Below are 25,804 nucleotides of genomic sequence, written 5' to 3' on the forward strand. Positions count from 1 at the left end.
ATGGAAATCAAAATTCGTAATTCAGTGTGAATCGTAATTTTCGTTATTTTTGTTCAAAATGTTATTGAATATAAAGCTTCGCCCTCAAATTGAATAGCTGGACACAATGTTATCGCAAAAAAGTTCGCACACATCATCAACCACTAGACCAATAATTTATAAAAAGAACCCATCATCCCATTCGACCCCAAATAACCATAATCACATGCAACAAGGAATTTAACAAATGATCCAATCTAACCGGTAACATGATCCCGTCTGGCCTGACAACTTACCCATGATGCCTTCTTTGCCGTCCAGAATAGGTACTACTATTACAGATTGGGCGTTGTCTGTCCTCACACCGAGGCCCCTGGGATACCGCGGGTCCTGTCAATCATTCAAATGATAATATGAATATACAAATGTAACTAGCACTGGATAGGATTTTAACTTAAATTATATAAAACCAAGCTCGATCGAATGTTTCCATTGACAGAAATGGCGAAGAAGTGTCACACATTCGTGCCAAATTTAAGAAGTATCAGTACCTTACCTGTTGTAATTCTGTTAGTCTAATCGTTTCCCGTGTCAATGCAACGAAGTCTGGAAGTGTCATGCCAGATTTTGACCGGCCAACAAAGGACGAGGATCGCTCTCTCTTGCTGCCAAAAATCAAAATGAAAAGGTTAAAGGTGGATTTTCCAACCTGTCATTCAGACCTTGCTTAGTTTGAATTCTAAGTTGTTGAATGTTATATATATATTAATTTGTTTCAATATAGACACAATCAATTGTTATGTTGACTGGAGTTTAAGCATCACTTTTACTGGTAAAGGTTTTAGTGACTTATGAGATTTTTTACCCTTAAGCATATCTCCATCATGCAATATACACATATTTCAGTTATCTGATTAAAATACATATCATGCCATGTCTGTAATGTTGATGTCAGAAGATTTACTGAAGTGCTATTTTGTGTCTATAAATACAAAGGAACGCAAAGCGAGAAAATATGTTTACCCTGTAGGGAAGGAGGTGTGATACCGTAACTGTTTTTGTTCATCTGTTAGATACAGATTGTAGCCATCGGCATTAACACCTGAAATATAAAACCATACACGCAATGAAGAGATGAACGACGCCAGTTAATCACGTGTTTGACACTACAAATTGTAGATAGACAACGCCAGTTAATACCCACGTTTGACCCTTTAGATTTCATATGAACGACGCCAGTTGATACCCACATTTCACACTACAGATTGTCTATGAACGACGCCAGTTGATACCAACATTTGACACTACAGATTGTCTATGAACGACGCCAGTTAATACCCACGTTTGACAGTACAGATTGTCTATGAACGACGCCAGTTGATACCAACATTTGACACTACAGATTGTCTATGAACGACGCCAGTTAATACCCACGTTTGACAGTACAGATTGTCTATGAACGACGCCAGTTGATACCCACATTTGACAGTACAGATTGTCTATGAACGACGCCAGTTGATACCCACATTTGACAGTACAGATTGTCTATGAACGACGCCAGTTAATACCCACGTTTGACAGTACAGATTGTCTATGAACGACGCTAGTTGATACCCACATTTGACAGTACAGATTGTCTATGAACGACGCCAGTTAATACCCACGTTTGACACTACAGATTGTCTATGAACGACGCCAGTTAATACCCACGTTTGACAGTACAGATTGTCTATGAACGACGCCAGTTGATACCAACATTTGACACTACAGATTGTCTATGAACGACGCTAGTTAATACCCACGTTTGACACTATAGATTGTATATGAACGACGCCAGTTGATACCCACATTTGACACTATAGATTGTCTATGAACGACGCCAGTTGATACCCACATTTCACACTACAGATTGTCTATGAACGACGCCAGTTGATACCCACATTTGACACTACAGATTGTCTATGAACGACGCCAGTTAATACCCACGTGTGACAGTACAGATTGTATATGAACGACGCCAGTTAATACCCACGTTTGACACTATAGATCGTCTATGAACGACGCCAGTTAATACCCTCGTTTGACACTATAGATTGTATATGAACGACGCCAGTTAATACCCTCGTTTGACACTACAGATTATATAAGAACGACGCCAGTTAATACCCACGTTTGACACTATATATTGTCTATGAACGAGGCCAGTTAATACCCACATTTGACACTTTAGATGGTAGATGAACGCCGCTAGTTAATACCCACGTTTGACACTACAGATTGTATATGAACGACGCCTGTTAATACCCACATTTGACCCTACATATTGTCTATGAACGACGCTAGTTAATACCCACGTTTGACACTACAGATTGTATATGAACGACGCCTGTTAATACCCACATTTGACCCTACATATTGTCTATGAACAACGCTAGTTAATAACCATGTTTGGCACTACAGATTGTCTATGAACGACGCTAGTTAATACCCACGTTTGACACTACAGATTGTATATGAACGACGCCAGTTAATACCCACGTTTGACAGTACAGATTGTATATGAACGGCGCAAGTTAATATCCACGTTTGACAGTACAGATCTCAGAATAAAACATACATAAATACATAAAAATATATCTGGGTCATCAACACAGTTCAGCTTCGATCTCTCAATAGACAATATTATGTCGACACATGCTATAACACAGATTTAATAATTACACATATTAAGTGAGAAAATGGTTGGGGATGTTTCAAGAACATTAATTAGCAGCTAGATACGCCATCCTCCAGTAGTTTGTTCTAATAAAGATCTGCCTTGAATCTACATGACATGGCAGTATCAAGCGTATCAACGGTATGGTTGTGAATGTGAATGCATTAAAGTCGTAAAATTAATGAATCCCGTACGGTAAATTAAACGGACTATGGCAAGTTCTCCTCCATTCTTTTGCTTTAATATCGCTATTGAACGAGAAGCAAATTCAGTACGTTTAGTAAAGAAAAATACATGATTATATATGTATGAATTCCCCAGCTGTGCGAGCACAGTCTTAAAACTTGATATTGAGGCAAAGGCTTGCTTCTGTTTAATCAAATTCTTCAAAGGGCGAGCAATTTATCTAATTACATTAGTTGTGTTATAAACAACAATACGTGCAACCGTAGCTGTAGACGTGCAATGCAGTGTCCCTGACACGTTTTGGGTCGTAGCTGAGAAATATTTTCAAAAAGATAGTCGAAACAACGATAACATAATTTAGTTTACATCTATTACATAATGATCAACATACGAGATAAATACATTCCGCTCTACTTTTGAATATAAAGGTAGCAAATGTTCAATTATAGAAGAATGTTAGCACGTTTTGCCAAGCTACATAATCAGATATTGGTAGACGTTACAGACGTTACAGACAAAAAACTCACAATTTTTAGCACATGTAGAAAGTTCTGTAAGGATTTCTGAACGGCTCGTGTGAAGGTTGAAGTCCTTTGTGAGCTTGTGTAGCACCTTCCATTTGTTTGATTGCACCGTTGTCTGTAAGGATTGAGTTCAAATTAACTGCTTTAAATGATAATAGAAGTACACTAATAAAGATAATAGGAATAAAATATACATATGTGTTAGAGACAATGAAACACTGATGTGTTAGAGACAATGAAACACTGATGTGTTAGAGACAATGAAACACTGATGTGTTAGAGACAAACAAACACATATAATTACACAAAAGATAAAAAGGTCAATGTATATGCAAATTTAAAATTTAAATCTTAAAACTAAATATTAAAAATGTTTCATAAACATTGTTAATTGATGTTTTATTTAAGCTGGGGAATATTTTAATGTGTCACACTGAGCCAATTATTCCGGGATAAGTACATATGTATGTTAGTTATCATTGTGTGGATTATCTTTCGTAGTTTTTTTTTCTATTCTCCGCTAGACTTCGCTTCGAAAATACAAGATTGTATTTATGAGTGCAGGTATTCCAGTCTAGAGACTTATTAGTCGGACTAAATCATATCCTTACCGTCCATCGACTCTTGCTGTGTTGTGTGTCCCGGAAATGTTCTCTATTGTCACCTGTTAACATCAGAAAGTCAGAAACCAAACTTTATCAAAAGTTAAATTACAATATTTGGTGAATATGAAGTAGTATATATCAAGTTAAATAAACATTTTACAAGACAGATATTTACTAATTACACAATGATTGATTACATTGTTTACACTCACTGTTCTAAGAGATGCCTTTATGTTTTCATTCCTTTAACAATATATATCGGAATGTCGGTTTAAACAGACAACACACAGCTCGACAATTCCACTGTAGTAATTATTTTGACAGTTATAGGTCGAGTGTGTATCGACAATGGTACACGCATCATATGTAAACGTTCAAGTACACAGCACACTGTTCCTGACGGGAACCTAGCTAAAGAAAGAAATTCTAATTTTCTAGTTTAAATAAAATACTCCGCGGGGGCGTTATTCTATTCAGTGGTACATAGCGACAGTGAATACATCTATTACATGTATAGTGATAATATTTGTAGGTAGTAATTATATATTAATATGTCATTTAAGAACAGAACGGACTGCACGGAAAAGTATGCATGTTATTCACTCAAGATATTTCGTGAACAAATATTGCGTTAGTGAAAAGCCATTGAGCACACGTTTTTGTTAATGAATCTTTATTGAACTGTCATTGAACATTTATGCAATTTATACATATATTAGGCCATTTAATCCATTCAATTCAGATAACAGAATAAAAGTATGAGATCAATGCGTGATGTACAGAACAAATGATTGATTGAGAAAAAAAATATCAATAAATAAAACTGTCATATCTTATTTACATGATATTTCTGTACGATATAAAAACATGGTTTGAGCAATTATTTTGTAAAATAAAGTCACACTAGTGGAACACGGAGAATTTACTTTATTGTCCCTTTAAATGGAATGAACTATTTCTCCCAAGGTCAAATACCCATGGGAATACTTATTTGAAAGGACATTAAAATAGATATTTCCGGAATATCTAGACCTCCGTTTAGTGTTTTGATGCAACGCAACCCTGTCACGTAAAATATACTGTAAATATTCCCCTAAATCGGAGGACCTTTTACAGGTCGACCGGAAATACTCATCATTATGCCAAGGGATTTGTTATTTAACACAGTGTGTTTTATATTAGATCGACAGGAGTTATATAAAACCCCATATCCCGGAATATATACATCTTATCTATACTGTAACTCTAGCCTTCCTAGTTCTGTCCTAGTGACCTAATGTTGTGGGCGGGGCGATTATCATACGACATCAGGTATCAGATACATTCCGTCTATCAGTATGATATCATTGATATGGGGACTCTAGGAAAAGTACAAGAAGAATAGGACAAGAGGTCCCGTAGGGTGACGTTTTGTATTTCATCAACATCACACACCATGTAACTTTGTCGAAACCAAAAGATTTCTCTTAATCAAAATGAGAAACAGGGAAGTGAATGCTGAACCACAGGGCAAGTAACTAAAGTAAACTACAGGGCGAGTAACTAAAATAAACTACAGGGCAAGTAACTAAAATAAACTACAGGGCAAGTAACTAAAATAAAATACAGGGCAAGTAACTAAAATAAACAACAGGGCAAGTAACTAAAATAAACAACAGGGCAAGTAACTAAAATAAACAACAGGGCGAGTAACTAAAATAAACAATAGGGCGAGTAACTAAAATAAACAACAGGGCAAGTAACAAAATAAACAACAGGGCCAGTAACTAAAATAAACTACAGGGCAAGTAACTAAAGTAAACAACAGGGCGAGTAACTAAAATAAACGACAGGGCAAGTAACTAAAATAAACAACAGGGCAAGTAACTAAAATAAACGACAGGGCAAGTAACTAAAATAAACGACAGGGCAGGTAACTAAAATAAAATACAGGGCAAGTAACTAAAATAAACGACAGGGCAAGTAACTAAAATAAACGACAGGGCAAGTAACTAAAATAAAATACAGGGCAAGTAACTAAAATAAACAAGAGGGCAAATAACTAAAATAAAATACAGGGCAAGTAACTAAAATGAACTACAGGGCAAGTAACTAAAATAAAATACAGGGCGAGTAAATAAAATAAACTACAGGGCGAGTAACTAAAATAAACTACAGGGCGAGTAACTAAAATAAAATACAGGGCAAGGAACTAAAATCAACGACAGGGCAAATAACTAAAATACAATACAGGGCAAGTAACTAAAATAAAATACAGGGCAAGTAGCTAAAATACAATACAGGGCGAGTAACTAAAATAAACTACAGGGCGAGTAACTAAAATAAAATACAGGGCAAGTAACTAAAATAAAATACAGGGCGAGTAACTAAAATAAACTACAGGGCAAGTAACTAAAATAAACAACAGGGCAAATAACTAAAATAAACAACAGGGCAAGTAACTAAAATAAAATACAGGGCAAGTCACTAAAATGAACTACAGGGCAAGTAACTAAAATGAACTACAGGGCGAGTAACTTAAATAAACTACAGGGCAATAACTAAAATAAACTACAGGGCGAGTAACTAAAATAAACAACAGGGCAAGTAACTAAAATAAACTACAGGGCGAGTAACTAAAATAAACTACAGGGCGAGTAACTAAAATAAACTACAGGGCGAGTAACTAAAATAAACTACAGGGCGAGTAACTAAAATAAACTACAGGGCGAGTAACTAAAATAAACTACAGGGCAAGTAACTAAAATAAACTACAGGGCGAGTAACTAAAATAAACAACAGGGCAAGTAACTAAAATAAACTACAGGGCAAGTAACTAAAATAAAATACAGGGCAAGTAACTAAAATAAACTACAGGGCGAGTAACTTAAATAAACTACAGGACAAGTAACTAAAATAAACTACAGGGCAAGTAACTAAAATAAACGACAGGGCAAGTAACTAAAGTAAACAACAGGGCAAGTAACTAAAATAAAGTACAGGGCAAGTAACTAAAATAAACAACAGGGCAAGTAACTAAAATAAACAACAGGGCAAGTAACTAAAATAAACAACAGGGCAAGTAACTAAAATAAAGTACAGGGCAAGTAACTAAAATAAACAACAGGGCGAGTAACTAAAATGAACTACAGGGCAAGTAACTAAAATGAACTACAGGGCAAGTAACTAAAATAAAATACAGGTCAAGTAACTAAAATAAAATACAGGGCAAGTAGCTAAAATAAACTACAGGGCGAGAAACTAAAATAAACGACAGGGCAAGTAACTAAAATAAACAACAGGGCAAGTAACTAAAATAAACTACAGGACAAGTAACTAAAATAAAGTACAGGGCAAGTAACTAAAATAAAGTACAGGGCAAGTAACTAAAGTAAACAACAGGGCGAGTAACTAAAATAAACAACAGGGCAAGTAACTAAAATAAAGTACAGGGCAAGTAACTAAAATAAAGTACAGGGCAAGTAACTAAAATAAAGTACAGGGCAAGTAACTAAAATAAACTACAGGTCGAGTAACTAAAATAAACTACAGGTCGAGTAACTAAAATAAACTACAGGTCGAGTAACTAAAATAAACTACAGGGCAAGTAACTAAAATAAACTACAGGGCAAGTAACTAAAATAAACTACAGGGCAAGTAACTAAAATAAAATACAGGGCAAGTAACTAAAATAAGCTACAGGGCAAGTAACTAAAATAAAATACAGGGCAAGTAACTAAAATAAACTACAGGGCAAGTAACTAAAGTAAACAAGAGGGCGAGTAACTAAAATAAACAACAGGGCAAGTAACTAAAATAAACTACAGGGCAAGTAACTAAAATAAAGTACAGGGCAAGTAACTAAAATAAACTACAGGGCAAGTAACTAAAATACACTACAGGGCAAGTAACTAAAATAAACTACAGGGCAAGTAACTAAAACAAGAGGCCCAGAGGGCCTGTATCGCTCACCTGGATTTCATGAGATATGAAACAAGAATGATGATTAAGTATATTTGTCACTGGTATTGCTATGTCAATATATCATTGGCATTTTATATGGGTACGTAAGGATTTGATGTCAAAAAATGCATTAATCCATGAAATAAAATTAACTTTTGGCACAACCCCATAGGGATGCTACCACACAAATGTGAGTGATATCCATTACTTAGTTTCAGAAAAGAAGTTGTTTAAACCAATTGACCCCTTTTGACCCCGCCTTCTGCACCCCGCGGGGAAGTGAGGGTCAATTCCTTCCTTTATAAAATTTTGAATCCCTACCCAAAAGGATGCTACCAGGCAAATATCCATTGCTTGGTTTCAGAGAAGAAGTCGCTAATATCAATATAGCCCAATTGACCACATTTGGCCCCGCCCCTAAGGCCCCCGGGGGGGGGGGGGGGGGGGGGGGGGGGGGGGGGGGTCAGCTCCATCATTTGTACAATTTTTAATCCCCACCCCATAGTGATGCTACCAGGCAAATATGAGCGATATCCATCGCTTGGTTTCAGAGAAGAAGTCATTTATATTAAGAGAGCCAAATTGACCCCTTTTGGCCCCGCCCCTCAGACCCCTTGGGTGTCAGCCCCACCATTTGTACAGTTTCGAATCCCCACTCCATAGGGATGCTACCAGGTAAATATGAGTGATATCCATTGCTTAGTTTCAGAGCAGAAGTCGTTTATATCAATTCTGTAAAACTGACCCCTTTTGGCCCCGCCCCTCAGACCCCAGGGGGTCAGCCCCGTCATTTGTACAATTTCAAATTCAAGTCAATTATATGAATATAGCCCGATAGACCACATTTGGCCCCGCCCCTCAGGCCCTTGGGGGGGTCAGTCCTATCATTTGTACAATTTTAAATCCCAACCCCATAGTGATAAAAAAATAAACAACAGGGCAAGTAACTAAAATAAACAACAGGGCAAGTAACTAAAATAAACTACAGGGCGAGTAACTAAAATAAAATACAGGGCAAGTAACTAAAATGAACAACAGGGCAAGTAACTAAAATAAACAACAGGGCGAGTAACTAAAATAAACTACAGGGCAAGTAACTAAAATAAACTACAGGGCAAGTAACTAAAATAAACTACAGGGCAAGTAACTAAAATAAACAACAGGGCAAGTAACTAAAATAAACTACAGGGCAAGTAACTAAAATAAACTACAGGGCAAGTAACTAAAATAAACAACAGGGCGAGTTACTAAAATAAACTACAGGGCGAGTAACTAAAATAAACTACAGGGCAAGTAACTAAAATAAACAACAGGGCAAGTAACTAAAATAAACTACAGGGCGAGTAACTAAAATAAACAACAGGGCAAGTAACTAAAATAAAATACAGGGCAAGTAACTAAAATAAACAACAGGGCAAGTAACTAAAATGAACTACAGGGCAAGTAACTAAAGTAAACAACAGGGCAAGTAACTAAAATGAACAACAGGGCAAGTAACTAAAATGAACAACAGGGCAAGTAACTAAAGTAAACAGGGCGAGTAACTAAAATAAACAACAGGGCAAGTAACTAAAATAAACAACAGGGCAAGTAACTAAAATAAAATACAGGGCAAGTAACTAAAATAAAATATGGGGCAAGTAACTAAAATAAACAACAGGGCAAGTAACTAAAATAAACTACAGGGCAAGTAACTAAAATAAACTACAGGGCAAGTAACTAAAATACACAACAGGGCGAGTTACTAAAATAAACTACAGGGCGAGTAACTAAAATAAACTACAGGGCAAGTAACTAAAATAAAATACAGGGCAAGTAACTAAAATAAAGTACAGGGCAAGTAACTAAAAGAAACTACAGGGCGAGTAACTAAAATAAAATACAGGGCAAGTAACTAAAATAAACTACAGGGCAAGTAACTAAAATAAAATACAGGGCAAGTAACTAAAATGAACAACAGGGCAAGTAACTAAAATAAACAACAGGGCGAGTAACTAAAATAAACTACAGGGCAAGTAACTAAAATAAACTACAGGGCAAGTAACTAAAATAAACTACAGGGCAAGTAACTAAAATAAACAACAGGGCAAGTAACTAAAATAAACTACAGGGCAAGTAACTAAAATAAACTACAGGGCAAGTAACTAAAATAAACAACAGGGCGAGTTACTAAAATAAACTACAGGGCGAGTAACTAAAATAAACTACAGGGCAAGTAACTAAAATAAACAACAGGGCAAGTAACTAAAATAAACTACAGGGCGAGTAACTAAAATAAACAACAGGGCAAGTAACTAAAATAAAATACAGGGCAAGTAACTAAAATAAACAACAGGGCAAGTAACTAAAATGAACTACAGGGCAAGTAACTAAAGTAAACAACAGGGCAAGTAACTAAAATGAACAACAGGGCAAGTAACTAAAGTAAACAGGGCGAGTAACTAAAATAAACAACAGGGCAAGTAACTAAAATAAACAACAGGGCAAGTAACTAAAATAAAATACAGGGCAAGTAACTAAAATAAAATATGGGGCAAGTAACTAAAATAAACAACAGGGCAAGTAACTAAAATAAACTACAGGGCAAGTAACTAAAATAAACTACAGGGCAAGTAACTAAAATACACAACAGGGCGAGTTACTAAAATAAACTACAGGGCGAGTAACTAAAATAAACTACAGGGCAAGTAACTAAAATAAAATACAGGGCAAGTAACTAAAATAAAGTACAGGGCAAGTAACTAAAAGAAACTACAGGGCGAGTAACTAAAATAAAATACAGGGCAAGTAACTAAAATAAACTACAGGGCAAGTAACTAAAATAAACTACAGGGCAAGTAACTAAAGTAAACAACAGGGCGAGTAACTAAAATAAACAACAGGGCAAGTAACTAAAATAAAATACAGGGCAAGTAACTAAAATAAAATACAGGACAAGTAACTAAAATAAACTACAGGGCAAATAACTAAAATAGACTACAGGGCAAAATAACTTAAATAGACTTCAGGGCGAGTTGCTAAAATATACCATAGGACAAGTAACACAAATAAACATGTATCACAGCGTTATATACAGTACCACAATAACTTCGTCTACATTTGATTTCAAAATATAACAGCATCAACGCACAATGTCAATATTTACCATTACACTGTGAAACATTTGAACAGTTAAATGACAAATTGGAAAAAATCTGTATGAAAATATTATCTAATATTCAGTTTCTGATGTAAGTAACGACTGTATTCTGTAGTTTCTAAACTAGAGATACTACGTAATTATAGAGACTGGTATAGAGAAGTTTTATTGTGAATGTATATGTTCCGACAAGTTTTCTGTTATTGACGCTGTATCCGGATGTTAAACAGTACAAGTTGTCTGTTATTGACGCTGTATCCGGATGTTAAACAGCACAAAGAGCAATATCGTGTGTTTGTTTGGAACGTTTGTGTTGTAATACAACGTTTTATCACGAACGTCGGCTTTAATAGGCTATTATCAAAGTGTTTGAAGTCAGAAATGGTATATGCTGGTATTTCCTGAATAATCGGTGAGAGTTCTACACCAATAGACATATTCTTCCTCTAACCAAACACGTGCAAGCTATAAAGCTATGCACACAACATCTACTCAACGTATCGTAAATGAAGAAAACACATGGCAATATAATTTCGAAATTCCGACTAAAGCATTAGGTTGAAGAATATATGGACAGGAATAAAGAATACTGACCATTGGTGAGTTGCCACGTCTGTCGATGCAGCCGTGGTGACCTGGTTTTGCGTACTGACCACTCCTGGACACGAGCTTCGTCGACATTATTGATGACGTAGTTGTCAAGAAACTCCGGGTTCTCTTGAAGAAACTGGGATACCAGGTCCGGGGAGATATCTGTAAGTACACCAAACCTGGCCATGAGTACAGCGTGGGCAATGTCTCACTGACTATTAATACGGGTTTGTGATCTTCTCAAAGACATAGTGTTCACTACAAAGGTTCAACGTTCAGTCAATACCACGGACACTGCAGCACACGAATTATGTAAAGGGTAACTATATGTAGAGTCGATGGGGACAGGTGATCGGCTGTAAGAGCCGACTAGTAATTAGATACCTGACCAACCCTACAACACATACCTAGTGTTATAGTTCTATGTGTGATCGAGCTGTTAATCTGCACCACAATCATCTACAGTGTAAATGGAAGTGGCAAACGACAAAAATAGGTCTGCTTGACCACGGGTAATGATGCTATATTTCGGCTTAGATGTGTTAGCTTGACCAAGATGTACTGATGTGTTAGTTTGGCCTATGTTTGATTTATGTTTGGTCTATGTTTGACCTAGGTGCAATGGTGTGTTTGTTTGACCTGTGTTTGTCCTATGTTTGGCCTATGTTTGGCCTAGGTGCAATGATGCGTTAGCTTGGCCTATGTTTGATTTATGTTTGGCCTATGTTTGACCTAGGTGCAATGGTGTGTTTGTTTGACCTGTGTTTGTCCTATGTTTGGCCTATGTTTGGCCTAGGTGCAATGATGCGTTAGCTTGGCCTATGTTTGGTTTATGTTTGGCCTACGTTTGACCTAGATGTAATGGTGTGTTAGTTTGGCCTATGTTTGGTTTATGTTTGGCCTACGTTTGACCTAGATGTAATGGTGTGTTAGTTTGGCCTGTGTTTGACGTAGGTGTAATTATGTGTTTGTCCTATGTTTCGCCAAGGTGCAATTATTTATTAGTTTGGTCTATGTTTGGCCTAGATGTATTTATGTGTTTGTTTGGCCTATGTTTGGTTCATGTTTGGCCTATTTTTGGTCTATGTTTGGCCTAGGTGTAATGATGTATTAGTTTGACCTAGGTGTAATGATGTTTTAGTTTGGCCTATGTTTGGCCTAGGTGTAATGATGTGTTAGTTTGACCTATGTTTGGTCTAGGTGTAATGATGTGTTAGTTTGGACTATGTTTGGCCTAGGTGTAATGATGTGTTAGTTTGGTCTATGTTTGGCCTAGGTGTAATGATGTGTTAGTTTGGCTTATGTTTGGTCTAGGTGTAATGATGTATTAGTTTGACCTATGTTTGGTCTAGGTGTAATGATGTGTTAGTTTGGCCTATGTTTGGCCTAGGTGTAATGATGTGTTAGTTTGGCCTATGTTTGGCCTATGTTTGGCCTAGTTGTAATGATGTTTTGTTTTGTTTATGTTTGGCCTAGGTGTAATAATGTGTTAGTTTGGCCTATGTATGGCCTATGTTCGGCCTAGGTGTAATGATGTGTTAGTTTGGCCTATGTTTGACCTAGGTGTAATGATGTATTAGTTTGACCTTTGTTTGACCTAGGTGTAATGATGTATTAGTTTGACCTATGTTTGACCTAGGTGTAATGATGTTTTAGTTTGACCTATGTTTGACCTATGTGTAATGATGTTTTGTTTTGTCTATGTTTGGCCTAGGTGTAATAATGTGTTAGTTTGGCCTATGTATGGCCTATGTTTGGCCTAGGTGTAATGATGTGTTAGTTTGGCCTATGTTTGGTTTATGTTTCACCTAGATGTTATAGGCCCATGCCTTATGGAATGTTTGTTTGTTTGTTATCCATTTGATACCTGAGCAGTCCTATAAATAACACATATCTAAAATCACAGTTCTTTAGATACCCCGGTAATGACGTGTTCGTTTGGCATATATGTCATTTGTTAAAACATGTTTCTTTATTTGCCATTATTACTACTAAATCATATATTTCTATTTCACAACGATCATGAATGATATTAGGCGTGTTTGTGCTTACAAGCTGTCATACACTATATGATATTAACATATATTATAGAATGATTATAAATCGCGTGTTAAAGAAAATATTTATCATTGAGGGCAAGATATCCGCATCTACTCTCATAACATGTAACGCGATATCGCCGTACACTGGATGGCTGATTATACTTTGTTCCGGATTAACAATGAAATCGAGTAGACATTGGATGTCGTGGGTACGGAGGTATTGCTGGGTACATCCGGGTACAGTATCGGTACAGACGGAATACAATCGTCTGCGTATTGTCTATACAATATCCAAACAGGCAACCTGTCGGGGTTTTATCACAATTAAATCAGTATACCAACATTTGTCCTCTGTAAACGAAGGCTAATTTAGAGTTCATTTTCATGTTAAATGAAGCGCTACACTTTTGAATAAACATAATCAATAGCCGGCGAGATACATCTTCTTCCTTCATTTCTATTGTAACTGGTCAAATGTTTAACTCAAGTGATATATCAAACGTCACATGACTCTCATCAATTATGTCGATGTAATCAAAGCATACATTGAATGGGAATATGTAATTCACATGGAATATTAATGTAAAGCTCTAATGGTCTCTTTCAATACCAACTCATTATTGTTATCGTTCCCATAAATACCAGAGATCAGTTCATTTTTTATTAAAAACTGGAAAGAAAAAATGTTCTCAGAAACAACAATATTCTTACTTTCCTTTGTTATTTTTAAAGGATCTTCATGAAAATCTACATTTTCGTTCGGATCTAACCCTCGTTTTATCGAATTCGGGTTTGTATGTCGGTATTCTGTTGTATATCTATAAGTGTTACTATTGATTTTAACGTAATGAGTAAAATATGCAATATTTAATTAGAAAAATATTGATGTAAGTCGGTCTTGCTTGTGTGTGTGTGTGTGTTTATATTACCACAACCTGATACCACAGTTAGCGTATTAACACATTCCACATAACAACATCAGAGGGCCAAAAGGTTCATTTTCACAATGAATCCGTGTATCACAAATCTTCGCGGTAAGTAAATGTATCTATCTTTGCAGGTTATGGTCAAGAATGGTATATCATCAGAGCTATATTGTATGTAACAATGAGTGGCATAATCACAGGTCACGTCCAACGATCAGGTTTGTATATCACACCTCTTAATATCCAGTACAGAACGAGACAATGTTTGCAATCTTATCAAATGGATCATAGTTAGATAACCTTTATATAAAGTATCAATAAGAACCTTTTTATATAGAGTATCGAATAGAACATCTTTATACAGAGTATTGAATGGAACATCTTTATATAGAGTATCGAATGGAACATCTTTATATAGAGTATCGAATGGAACATCTTTATATAGAGTATCGAATGGAACATCTTTATATAGAGTATCGAATGAAACATCTTTATATAGAGTATCTAACGGAACATCTTTATGTAGAGTATCGAATGGAACATCTTTATATAGAGTATCGAATGGAACATCTTTATATAGAGTATCGAATGGAACATCTTTATATAGAGAATCGAATGGAACATCTTTATATAGAGTATCGAATGGAACATATTTATATAGAGTATCGAATGGAACATCTTTATATAGACTATCGAATGGAACATCTTTATGAAGAGTATCTAATGGAACATCTATACATAAATTATCGATTAGACACATAATTAAAATATCAATAAGAACACTTTTATATAAAGTATCAATAAAAACACTTTTATATAAAGTATCAATTAGAACACTTTCATATAAAGTATCAATTAGAACACTTTCATATAAAGTGTCAATTGGAACATTTTTATATAAAGTGTCAATTGGAACAATCTAATATAAAATAAGGAATCAACGTTCAACACAAGTTCCAATTAAAACATGCCTCATCTGTGATTTAACATGTAATATCTAAGTACGACTGTTTTAGGGACAATACCCAACGTTAAATGGGGACAAAAGAACGATACGCATTCTTTCTTCTTAATACCAAAGCATTTGTCTGAAACAGCGTAACAACTTGGTATGGATATATGTCTAATGCCTCTTCACACCGGGACACAAAACCGCCCCAGATTAACATTAATCTATCCATACAATAAAAACAAATTTCCCTTAAGGGGTCATAATCAGCTGTTTTATACCACATACTTGTCTTACAAATCTCAACGTTAATACCCTGTACATACTGTTTGGTTTACAAAACGTTATAAATATAACAAATCTCGCCACTGTTTCACTATTATGTATAAGTACAAAACGTTATAAATATAACAAATCTCGCCACTGTCTCAGTATTATGTATGAGTACAAAACGATATAAATGTAACAAATCTCGCCACTGTCTAACTATTCTATATTATTACAAAACGTTATAAATATAACAAATCTCGCTACTTTTTCACTATTCTGTAATAGTACCAATACGATCAAACATACACCCATCAAGTTGGTTTGAACATGATCATCTTACACTGACATAACATACATATATAGTGTTAATTTCGTTGAATTTCAGACACTCATATTTCGAAGGGAATCTAACACCAGCGACTGTTGCTGTAGCTTATATGGTCAGTGCGAACAATACACACAACCCTATCGCTAAGCTATTGCTATTTGTGATGGTATATAGCTGTCTATGGAATTAGTTACTATAAATAAAAGCATGGCAGGTAAGTACGAAGTTTTCCAACGACTAGTGTAGCTTTATTTAGGTCAGTATTCAATACTCTCACCTTAAATAAATGTACTTAATGATAAATAACGCCCGTCGATAGCGACAGTTAAGCTGTGTCGTAGGACTGTCGCCCGCAAGGCGATCTATCAATAACAGTGTTAGGGGTATAATTACACACATATCTCTCTCAAATACCCGGATGTATCCAATACTTGACAGCATCCTCGGGGCCAATTCTAACCTTTACAGTTTAGAACCAGTTTTATTTTCCACACACAAATTAACATTCTCGTATCACTTGTACTGTGTACTGGTGGACAGGGAAATAGGTTTAATGGACACAAGACCTAGCTGGAAGCATGAGGATCCCATCACAGAGATGGTTATAGATGGATATACGTTCTGACTTATTAATCAAGGATAAAGCAAAGAAAAACAAATACGGCTCATTGATAGAAAAAGGTGTATTGCTCAAAAAAGAGTTCCCAGTGAATTAAGTAAAAGCAAACAATTAGTTATCGACGCACTGCAATGTTAGAAAACTTATGCATTCTCCAAATTCAGCTAAAGATGACGTGATGAAGAAACCCATATGCAAAGGATATCTGTTTCGATTTGAGTCATGTGAGAATACAAATTTAAAGCTAATATAATGAGAACTGGGGAAATATCTTCTTTTAATAAATCTGAGGGCCTCACTATTACACCCAAAATAAAATTCACAAATTGCATATGTCTGGTTTGGTTGCATTAGCGCTAATTGCATAACTTCTAGTCATGTGTTCAAACATTCCTAAGGTCACTGGACCATCAATTCTGGATATATCAATTTTGGTGAAAATTGGACAAGTACTGTATGAGCAACGGAAGACGACCAAATCGCAAAACTTTAAAGTGAAATGTTGACAGCGACGTTGCCGTCAGCCATCTTAAACTTGCTTTCGACAGTGGAGACTTGATCTATACGGCACACAGTTTGCACCAATTGGTAAAATAAATGATTACAGCCTATGGAATATGGTTGATTTGAACCCAGGTCTCCAACCTGGATATGATTATCATAACATTCACAGTAACACTTAGATGTGGTATCTGACATATGTGGGTAGTGGATTTGAACCTATTGCCCCACTACATATGACTTCGGAACTATGTCATTGTGTCATAGTGTGCGCGTGACCTGCGTTATCGGGTACATCGCCGTGTGTCTGATTAACACTATGGTGTTAAATACGTGTAATTAATGACACCAGGTAAACAGCAACAGCATGTTTCAGACAGGCTGGTGACGGGTAGGCGCATGGCAAAAACACAAGACAGGTACTTTTGTTTGGTATCAAGTGACCTGCCTGTTATAAAGAGAGTAAGAACTACTTGTTGTGTATTTATGGAGGTGATAAGAAGAATTCATCAACTTCAACCACAGACAAGTTCAAATCATGCCTTCGCTGTTTCGATAAGAGAATCGTTAGCTATAGGTAAAAAGGCGGTTACAATAATGTGATAGTTATACAATGTGAGACACCATTGGTAGTGGAATCCCGCTGTAGCTCATTCGGGATGAGAATATTTGTGGGCAAATATATAACATATCAGACAGCATGTTAAAGCATGTCAACAGTGATAAAAGATTGGCACTATCTTCAGTTATCTACATCGGCCAAGGTCAGTAGGTCACCAGCCTCCTCCCACACAGGCATATCGTCATACAGGGATTCAGATACTGGCGTGAACACCAATGGTCGTTTGCATCCTGTTGGACCATTTGCTGTGCTTCTAATTAGGAGTTCTCTCGTTATAGATGACAAGTTACATTAGCTTCTATGTAAACAAATTAAGGTAGTTATGATATTCACACCAATTAGCACCCTTCGAAGTTGCACCGCGATGAACGTAATATTTCAGGTAAATCATACAAAACAAACTACTTAAATTCTATTTAAGAATAACAACCAATTATAAGGGGCCAAAACGAAGGAAATACAATAAGCATTGCGATGTGTCCAAGCTGTCACTTTTGGGGTACATCAAACACAACTGAAAATACCATAACATATTATAAAAGAACTTGAATACAACAGGCACAAGGTAAAATTCACGGAATTGAACTCTTGAAACATGGGAAAACCATATTGTCCTGTCGGTAAAGAGGCAGGATGCCTCACTTTGAAAAGCAATTTTGCTTTCATTTTCATTATTTATTTTTTATAACTTGATTCTGTTTAACTAGTGAACTGGTGAACAGAACGCCCCATTTGAACTTGACCATTAGGGTAAGGAAGTTTATCGTAATCAGGATATCATAGCAGTTCTTTTTACTCAAAAACGTGATTTCATTTCAATCTCGTAATCTAGCCTTGCTACTTTTAACATATCATTATCAATAATTAACATACATAGCTATATTGAAAAAATATTAACCGTTAGGTTATATTTCAATGCAAATACGGTCGATACGTTTTAGAATTAGAATAGTCTTAAATCTATTAGCGTTGTTGGTTTACGACGGAAAGCAGGCATGGTGCCTACCTCGTATTGTGTACCGGTCTAGGCATTCCTGGAGAGCTGACTACAATCACTCGTGTTTGTCTTACACAATACACAATTACATGGGTCCGTCGTACTTTATTCACTATTCCGCTATCAAGTGGCGGCAGTTCTGGTTTGATTCGGAGGTATTGTTGATCATACAGTTGTATTGTATATGCCGTAGTACATGTGGACACTGCAAACTTGGTTAATACTCGCGCCTTCTCACAATCGATTTCCATTAAAGGTGATGGTATTATTATAGCAGATTTAGAAATGGAATAACACGGTGACACACATACAGCCATTGTTTGTGCACACTTTTCAAGTACTGGTCTGACGTCAATGCTAATTCTATATGCTAGTTTTGATTTTCTGAGATCACATGAAACAGTATACTTTGGATCGAGGTCAACATAAGAGCCCTTCGTCAAAGTACTTCAACCAACATGGCCAACTAACACCAAAGTACGAAACACGACCAGTTGTAGAATATTTAAGGCAAGTTACGGATATGTGAACTAATTTGACAACCTGTGATGTATTACATATGGAAGAATAATTCAATAAAAAACAACACGACAACAGCCGAGAATTTTTATGTTTATATGTCATGTCAGAACAAGTATGATTCCCCTGGACCAATTATCTGGCGTTTTGTCAGAGATAACCGGGCTTGTCGTTACCATTTTGGAATCGTATCGCAAATTTGAATTTTGATAGAATAAGAAAACAAAATTTTTAAAAAAGTAAATCTATTTCCATGATTAAGAGAATAGTGCCTTTTAATCTATGTTTGATTTTTGCATTAAATCATCAATTTAAAACTAACATCTATTTTTTCTTTGGTGAGAAATAGTGTTCCAACACTCGATAAAATTGTTTTTTTGTCATTAACATTTCACTCAACGTTAACACTAGTACGGTAATTACAGCAACATATCAGTATATATATAGACCTGGATGTCAGTATCAATGGTAACTGAAACAGGTCGTTTATTTCATACTCCGGACATTCATGTTTAGGATCAGATTCGATTCCTATTTGAGTAAAATAATATTTGTATAAAATGTTCGCCTTAATGACACAGTGAATAACAAGTTAATATGTCTAATACAAAAACGTTGACCGAGAACTCTACCACTTCATAAGTAGAATACTGACGGAGGTTTGTAATAAAAAATTCTGTCAGACAGAATTGTGACTACCTAGACTTAATACTATCAGACCTTGTCGGGCCATGGGCAATTTAAAGTCGCCCGAGTTTTATACAAATAGCGATACCGTGAATCAAAATCAAGATTAAACACTTTCGAAAATGTATTCACGCCATTTCGGTAAATATTGTCATTTACGTATGCTAATTAAAATCATCTCACTGGCGTATGGGTCAACCATCGACCAGGTGAGGTTCTGAAGGAGGGTTTCCAAAGGGGGAGACATTTATCGTCGAACACAAGAGTTTCATAAGGGGGAGGGGGGGGGGGAGAGACTCATGAGTTCCCGAGAAGGGGGGGGGGGGGGGGGGGGGGGGGGGGGGGGGCATTTACCGTCATGAGTTCCCATCGGTCATAGAGATTTCAGAGTTGATAGGAATACCCAAGAGAGACATGTTTCATTAATAACAAAAGTTTCCAAGTGAACGTTTTCAACAATTAGCTATAGCATTTCAGAAGAAGACAATCTACTATGAAATCTGATGATCTATATTTTGATTTATTTCTGATTCAAAACAACTTCTTCAACCTACCCTCCATGTCCTCCAGGCTACGTGCTCTGTGCTACAAAAACGGTGCATCTTTGATATGTGTGGTAGTTCATTGAAAACCATAAAAGCGAGCGTTTATGTACCTATAAACAGCCCCTAATTCCCTGAGAATGCTTTGTGTGTATGGAGGGTCAATGGATCGGAATAGCTAAGAGGGATCAGCGTACATCACATTACACCGGTACCAAGGCTCTATCACCATACCGGGAGCCATTGGGACACGCTATTAAAACAGTTTTGAGAAGGTGCCAGAACAGCAATGTTTATTTCAATAACACTTTCGCTGTCGGGATTTTGTCAAAGATGATTTACGGTTTACAATTTATCATATTTATATGATTGAATGTATATGCTGTCACTTTTGATAAATTGGTATCCCGAAGCACACGAACGAATACTGAATATCGGAGCATGTGGTGTTAAGTAAACCAGCGTTTATATGCCTGAGGAATCAGGACAAATATCGCTTTATATTCCAAAGATGCGAATAACAGATACGGTTTCTCGCATACAATCAACACTGTAATATCCTAAAGTCAAGATGACAGGATTTAAATAGTAAATCTTCGCGAATAATTTGTTTTAAACAAGTCTGCCAACGTTAGCTGATTCATCATTTACAAAATGTTAGTTTGTTGTTTTAGATCTCCGACAAAGATTAATTATGATCGATTCAAAAGAAGGATAGGATGTTGTAAATGGTTTATTATCACGCTAGTAATGCTCGCTACAAGTTTTTTTTTATTGTTAACATTTAAAATGAACACTGAGGTGTATCCCGAAGGACTTCACATAAAAGACACACAAGGTATTAACACCATTCAAAACAAATTCAGAATAAGATACAGTAGAGCCGACAAAATTAAGTAAACTGCAAACTGCATCACACAGATGTTTTGTCCTTCAAAGACTTGTCATTGATGCTAGAGGGCATATGTGTTGGTGATAAGAGGCGACCAAAAACAAGAATCAAAACGATTAAAATTATTTGTACGTAGATTTCGGTCTGATCAGTATCGCTATTCGTGGATATAATGACATCAAGGAAAAGGATATCTTCCGCATAATATAGACACGTTTAGTGTCCCTTGAAAAATATCAACGAAAAGTACACTCTGTTTTCATCAGATATTTTGTAAAACCACAACCAAATGAACTATCGAAAACAACTTCAGTGTCTTTTGACTTTTTGAAAATGACATTGAAATTTGCCAACCTGACTTGGCCAAAGGTCACATATCATATCTGATTACGTACGTGCTATACTATTGTGTTACATCCGCATACGATACTATTGTGTTATGTACGTGTACGATACTATTGTGTTATGTACGTGTACGATACTATTGTGTTACATCCGCATACGATACTATTGTGTTATGTACGTGTACGATACTATTGTGTTATGTACGTGTACGATACTATTGTGTTATGTACGTGTAGATACTATTGTGTTATGTACGTGTACGATACTATTGTGTTATGTACGTGTAGATACTATTGTGTTATGTACGTGTACGATATTATTGTGTTATGTACGTGTACGATACTATTGTGTTATGTACGTGTAGATACTATTGTGTTATGTACGTGTACGATACTATTGTGTTATGCACGTGTACGATACTATTGTGTTATGTACGTGTACGATACTATTGTATTATGTACGTGTAGATACTATTGTGTTATGTACGTGTACGATACTATTGTGTTATGTACGTGTACGATACTATTGTGTTATGTACGTGTACGATATTATTGTGTTATGTACGTGTACGATACTATTGTGTTATGTACACAGGCTAACTACCTTCATTTTATACCTATTTTATTTGTTGACACAGTTTTGATAACAATTAAAGGCCTCGTGCGATGTTTGTTACCTACATGTGCATGAGCTACTTACAAATGGTTTAAATGTCTCGTTAGATCAGATTCCCAATAAGTCAGGAGATCGATTTTCAGTACGCCGTTATTTGTAAATTGTCTCGATTTAATAAAAGCATGCCCTTGTACCATTTGTACTCAAAACGGCGGAATAGATCGGTAATAAAAGGCGGAATAGATCGGTAATAAAATAAATTTCATTTTCTAAGGAAATTTCACCTCTCGTTGAGAAGCTTAAATTAAGTATTTCAGTAGATTTATATTGGTAACTGGTCTTCCTTAACTTGCCGCACAATATAAAGCCGGCTGTGTACTCACTAAACTTAACAATTTTTTTATTGTTGGCTGATATTACAAGGTCAAAGACTTGTTGCAATGGACACATATCATTTGTACACGTATAAACATCGCCGAAATGAGGCTATAGTATAGTAGTGTCTGTCGTTAGTTTGGATCAAATACAGCAGCATTTCCAATACCTTTTACATAACCAATGAAAATGATATCGGAGGAATCCTCTGATTGGAACTTATTTATAGATAGTTAGTATGATATCGGAGGAATTCTCTGATTGGAACCTATTTATAGATAGTTAGTTTGATATCGGAGGAATTCTCTGATTGGAACCTATTTATAGATAGTTAGTTTGATATCGGAGGAATTCTCTGATTGGAACCTATTTATAGATAGTTAGTATATCGGAGGAATCCTCTGATTGGAACCTATTTATAGATAGTTAGTATGATATCGGAGGGATTCTCTGATTGGAACCTATTTATAGATAGTTAGTTTGATATCGGAGAAACTCTCTGATTGGAACTTATTTATAGATACATGTAGTTAGTATATCGGAGGAATCCTCTGATTGGAACCTATTTATAGATAGTTAGAATAGTATCGGAGGAATCCTCTGATTGGAACCTATTTATAGATAGTTAGTATATCGGAGGAATCCTCTGATTGGAACCTATTTATAGATAGTTAGTATGATATCGGAGGAATTCTCTGATTGGAACCTATTTATAGATAGTTAGTATATCGGAGGAATCCTCTGATTGGAACCTATTTATAGATAGTTAGTATGATATCGGAGGAATCCTCTGATTGAAACCTATTTATAGATAGTTAGTATGATATCGGAGGAATCCTCTGATTGGAACCTATTTATAGATAGTTAGTATGATATCGGAGGAATCCTCTGATTGGAACCTATTTATAGATAGTTAGTATGCTATCGGAGGAATCCTCTGATTGGAACCTATTTATAGCTAGTTAGTATGATATCGGAGGAATCCTCTGATTGGAACCTATTTATAGATAGTTAGTATGATATCGGAGGAATCCTCTGATTGGAACCTATTTATAGATAGTTAGTATGCTATCGGAGGAATCCTCTGATTGGAACCTATTTATAGCTAGTTAGTATGATATCGGAGGAATTCTCTGATTGGAACCTATTTATAGATAGTTAGTATATCGGAGGAATCCTCTGATTGGAACCTATTTATAGATAGTTAGTATGATATCGGAGGAAAGATCACAGGGCAGCGCCAATCCTTACCAAAACAGGGCGTGGATAAAAGAGTAAACAGTCCCCACAAGTAGAAATATTTAGTTGTTCCATTGAAATGCTATGTACATGTACCCTTGTGATGGTTGGGTGATTTAATAAGTACAATAATGGCCTGGTACTTTACAAGTTGGAATTACCTCGTGTTTCTCTTTGTGTGCATCAACGGTCTGTCGATATGTAAAACGCTTGTATTGTATTGGCATACTCGAAAGTAGTGGTTCATAAAACTCGCCCACAGTTGTAAATAATAAAAAATATATAACACAAGAATTGAGAAAGATGCATGCAGGCAATGTATAGTGCAAACTACCAGATGGGGAAGAACAGAGTTGAAAGTCGGTGATAACTACTTGTAGCAGTGTTTAATTTCACTGTTGTGCTAGTGTTATATCATGGCCTGCTTTGAAGCAATAATGGTAGGCACTGATAAAGCAGTTTGAAGGTATATATAAAGTGATTCTATTGGTATTCGGTTTACGTATAGACTACACATACAATTTACTTCTATTTTAGAAATGTGTAGACCAATAAACAATGCATTCGGACTTAATCCTTTCTTATCAAAGCTCAAAGAAATTTATGTAGAAACTACGTGTATAGAGAAACAACAATAAAGCGTTCACATTGGAAACATCTAAATCAAACATGGCCGACAGTGTTGAGACCGCTGGCCACACGAATGTATAAAATCGCATCCTCGGTACAGAAATATATCTAATTTAACACCAACGTTTGAAAAGGCAGCCTAAAGTATTAACTTTTGGATACTGTATAATAATATTCAACAATCTATTCTTTGTTTTCGATGAATCATGATTACTATTTTCGAGAGATTCAGTGCCTTTAATAATTTATATGTATACATACTACGTGCCACGTGCCACCTATCTCCACTGTTTACATCCATCCGCCATTGTTGTGACAATGTCTGCCGTTTAGTGCACTTTATAACTCAGAAACTAGGTTATCTCACCTCAATGACGTAAAAGCTCTAGTACAATGTTGACACATTTGACCTGCAGTGGAGTATCGTGTAGGTGGCAACCAGTGCACGTGCATGCATTCCGCGACCCTCACCAGCCGGGATGACAGGGGCACCCGGAGGTCGTTTATCAGGATATAAATGTAATACTCATTTGGTACGGGAGGATAAGACAAAACCGAGGCTCTAGAAACACCGGACAACAGCGGAACGTACATGCAGAAAGTACAATACACGTCACTGTTCAAACACCATGGCATATCAGGTGTGCATTAAAATTACAAAGAGATACACGATTCGACATCCCTTAATGATTTCTTCACTCGCTTGGTTTTGAGGGAGATATTGGAATGTATTAGCATTCCGAAATCTCTCCGGTAAACATTTATTTTAGCTCATGATATTGATATGTTGAAAAGGGGGAAAAGCAAATCTTTAATAGAACCGTGTGGTCGATGATCTTCAGTCTTACATAATGCCTCGAATTTTCACTTAAGACCAAATATGCGGATTTTTTAACGTTAGAGTAAGGGCTCGCGGAGGCTGTTGTCATGCTCATATAAAATACATATATCTACTACAATAGCTGTGAAAGGCCATGTATCGGTACTTTGTTCCTCAAAGGTTCCTGTACCTACCACAAAACGC

The 25,804-nt window shown here is 36.1% G+C and overlaps 1 protein-coding gene across 5 annotated transcripts in view; it reads right to left on the reverse strand.

The window, feature by feature from the left end:
• LOC117325621 (probable 3',5'-cyclic phosphodiesterase pde-5) overlaps window positions 1–25,804 on the reverse strand; it is a 79,254-nt gene that overhangs the window by 24,113 nt on the left and 29,337 nt on the right. For all 5 annotated transcript variants that reach the window (XM_033881970.1, XM_033881969.1, XM_033881968.1 and 2 more), the window contains 6 exons: window positions 11,686–11,844; window positions 4,017–4,069; window positions 3,409–3,520; window positions 1,003–1,081; window positions 536–644; window positions 276–369 (listed from right to left, as the gene is read on the reverse strand). In XM_033881970.1, coding sequence (XP_033737861.1) covers window positions 276–369; window positions 536–644; window positions 1,003–1,081; window positions 3,409–3,520; window positions 4,017–4,069; window positions 11,686–11,844 — 606 coding nt within the window. The remainder of the gene's footprint in view (window positions 1–275; window positions 370–535; window positions 645–1,002; window positions 1,082–3,408; window positions 3,521–4,016; window positions 4,070–11,685; window positions 11,845–25,804) is intronic.

The sequence above is a fragment of the Pecten maximus genome, chromosome 4 (assembly GCF_902652985.1).
Source record: "Pecten maximus chromosome 4, xPecMax1.1, whole genome shotgun sequence".
NCBI classification, from domain to species: Eukaryota; Metazoa; Mollusca; class Bivalvia; order Pectinida; family Pectinidae; genus Pecten; species Pecten maximus.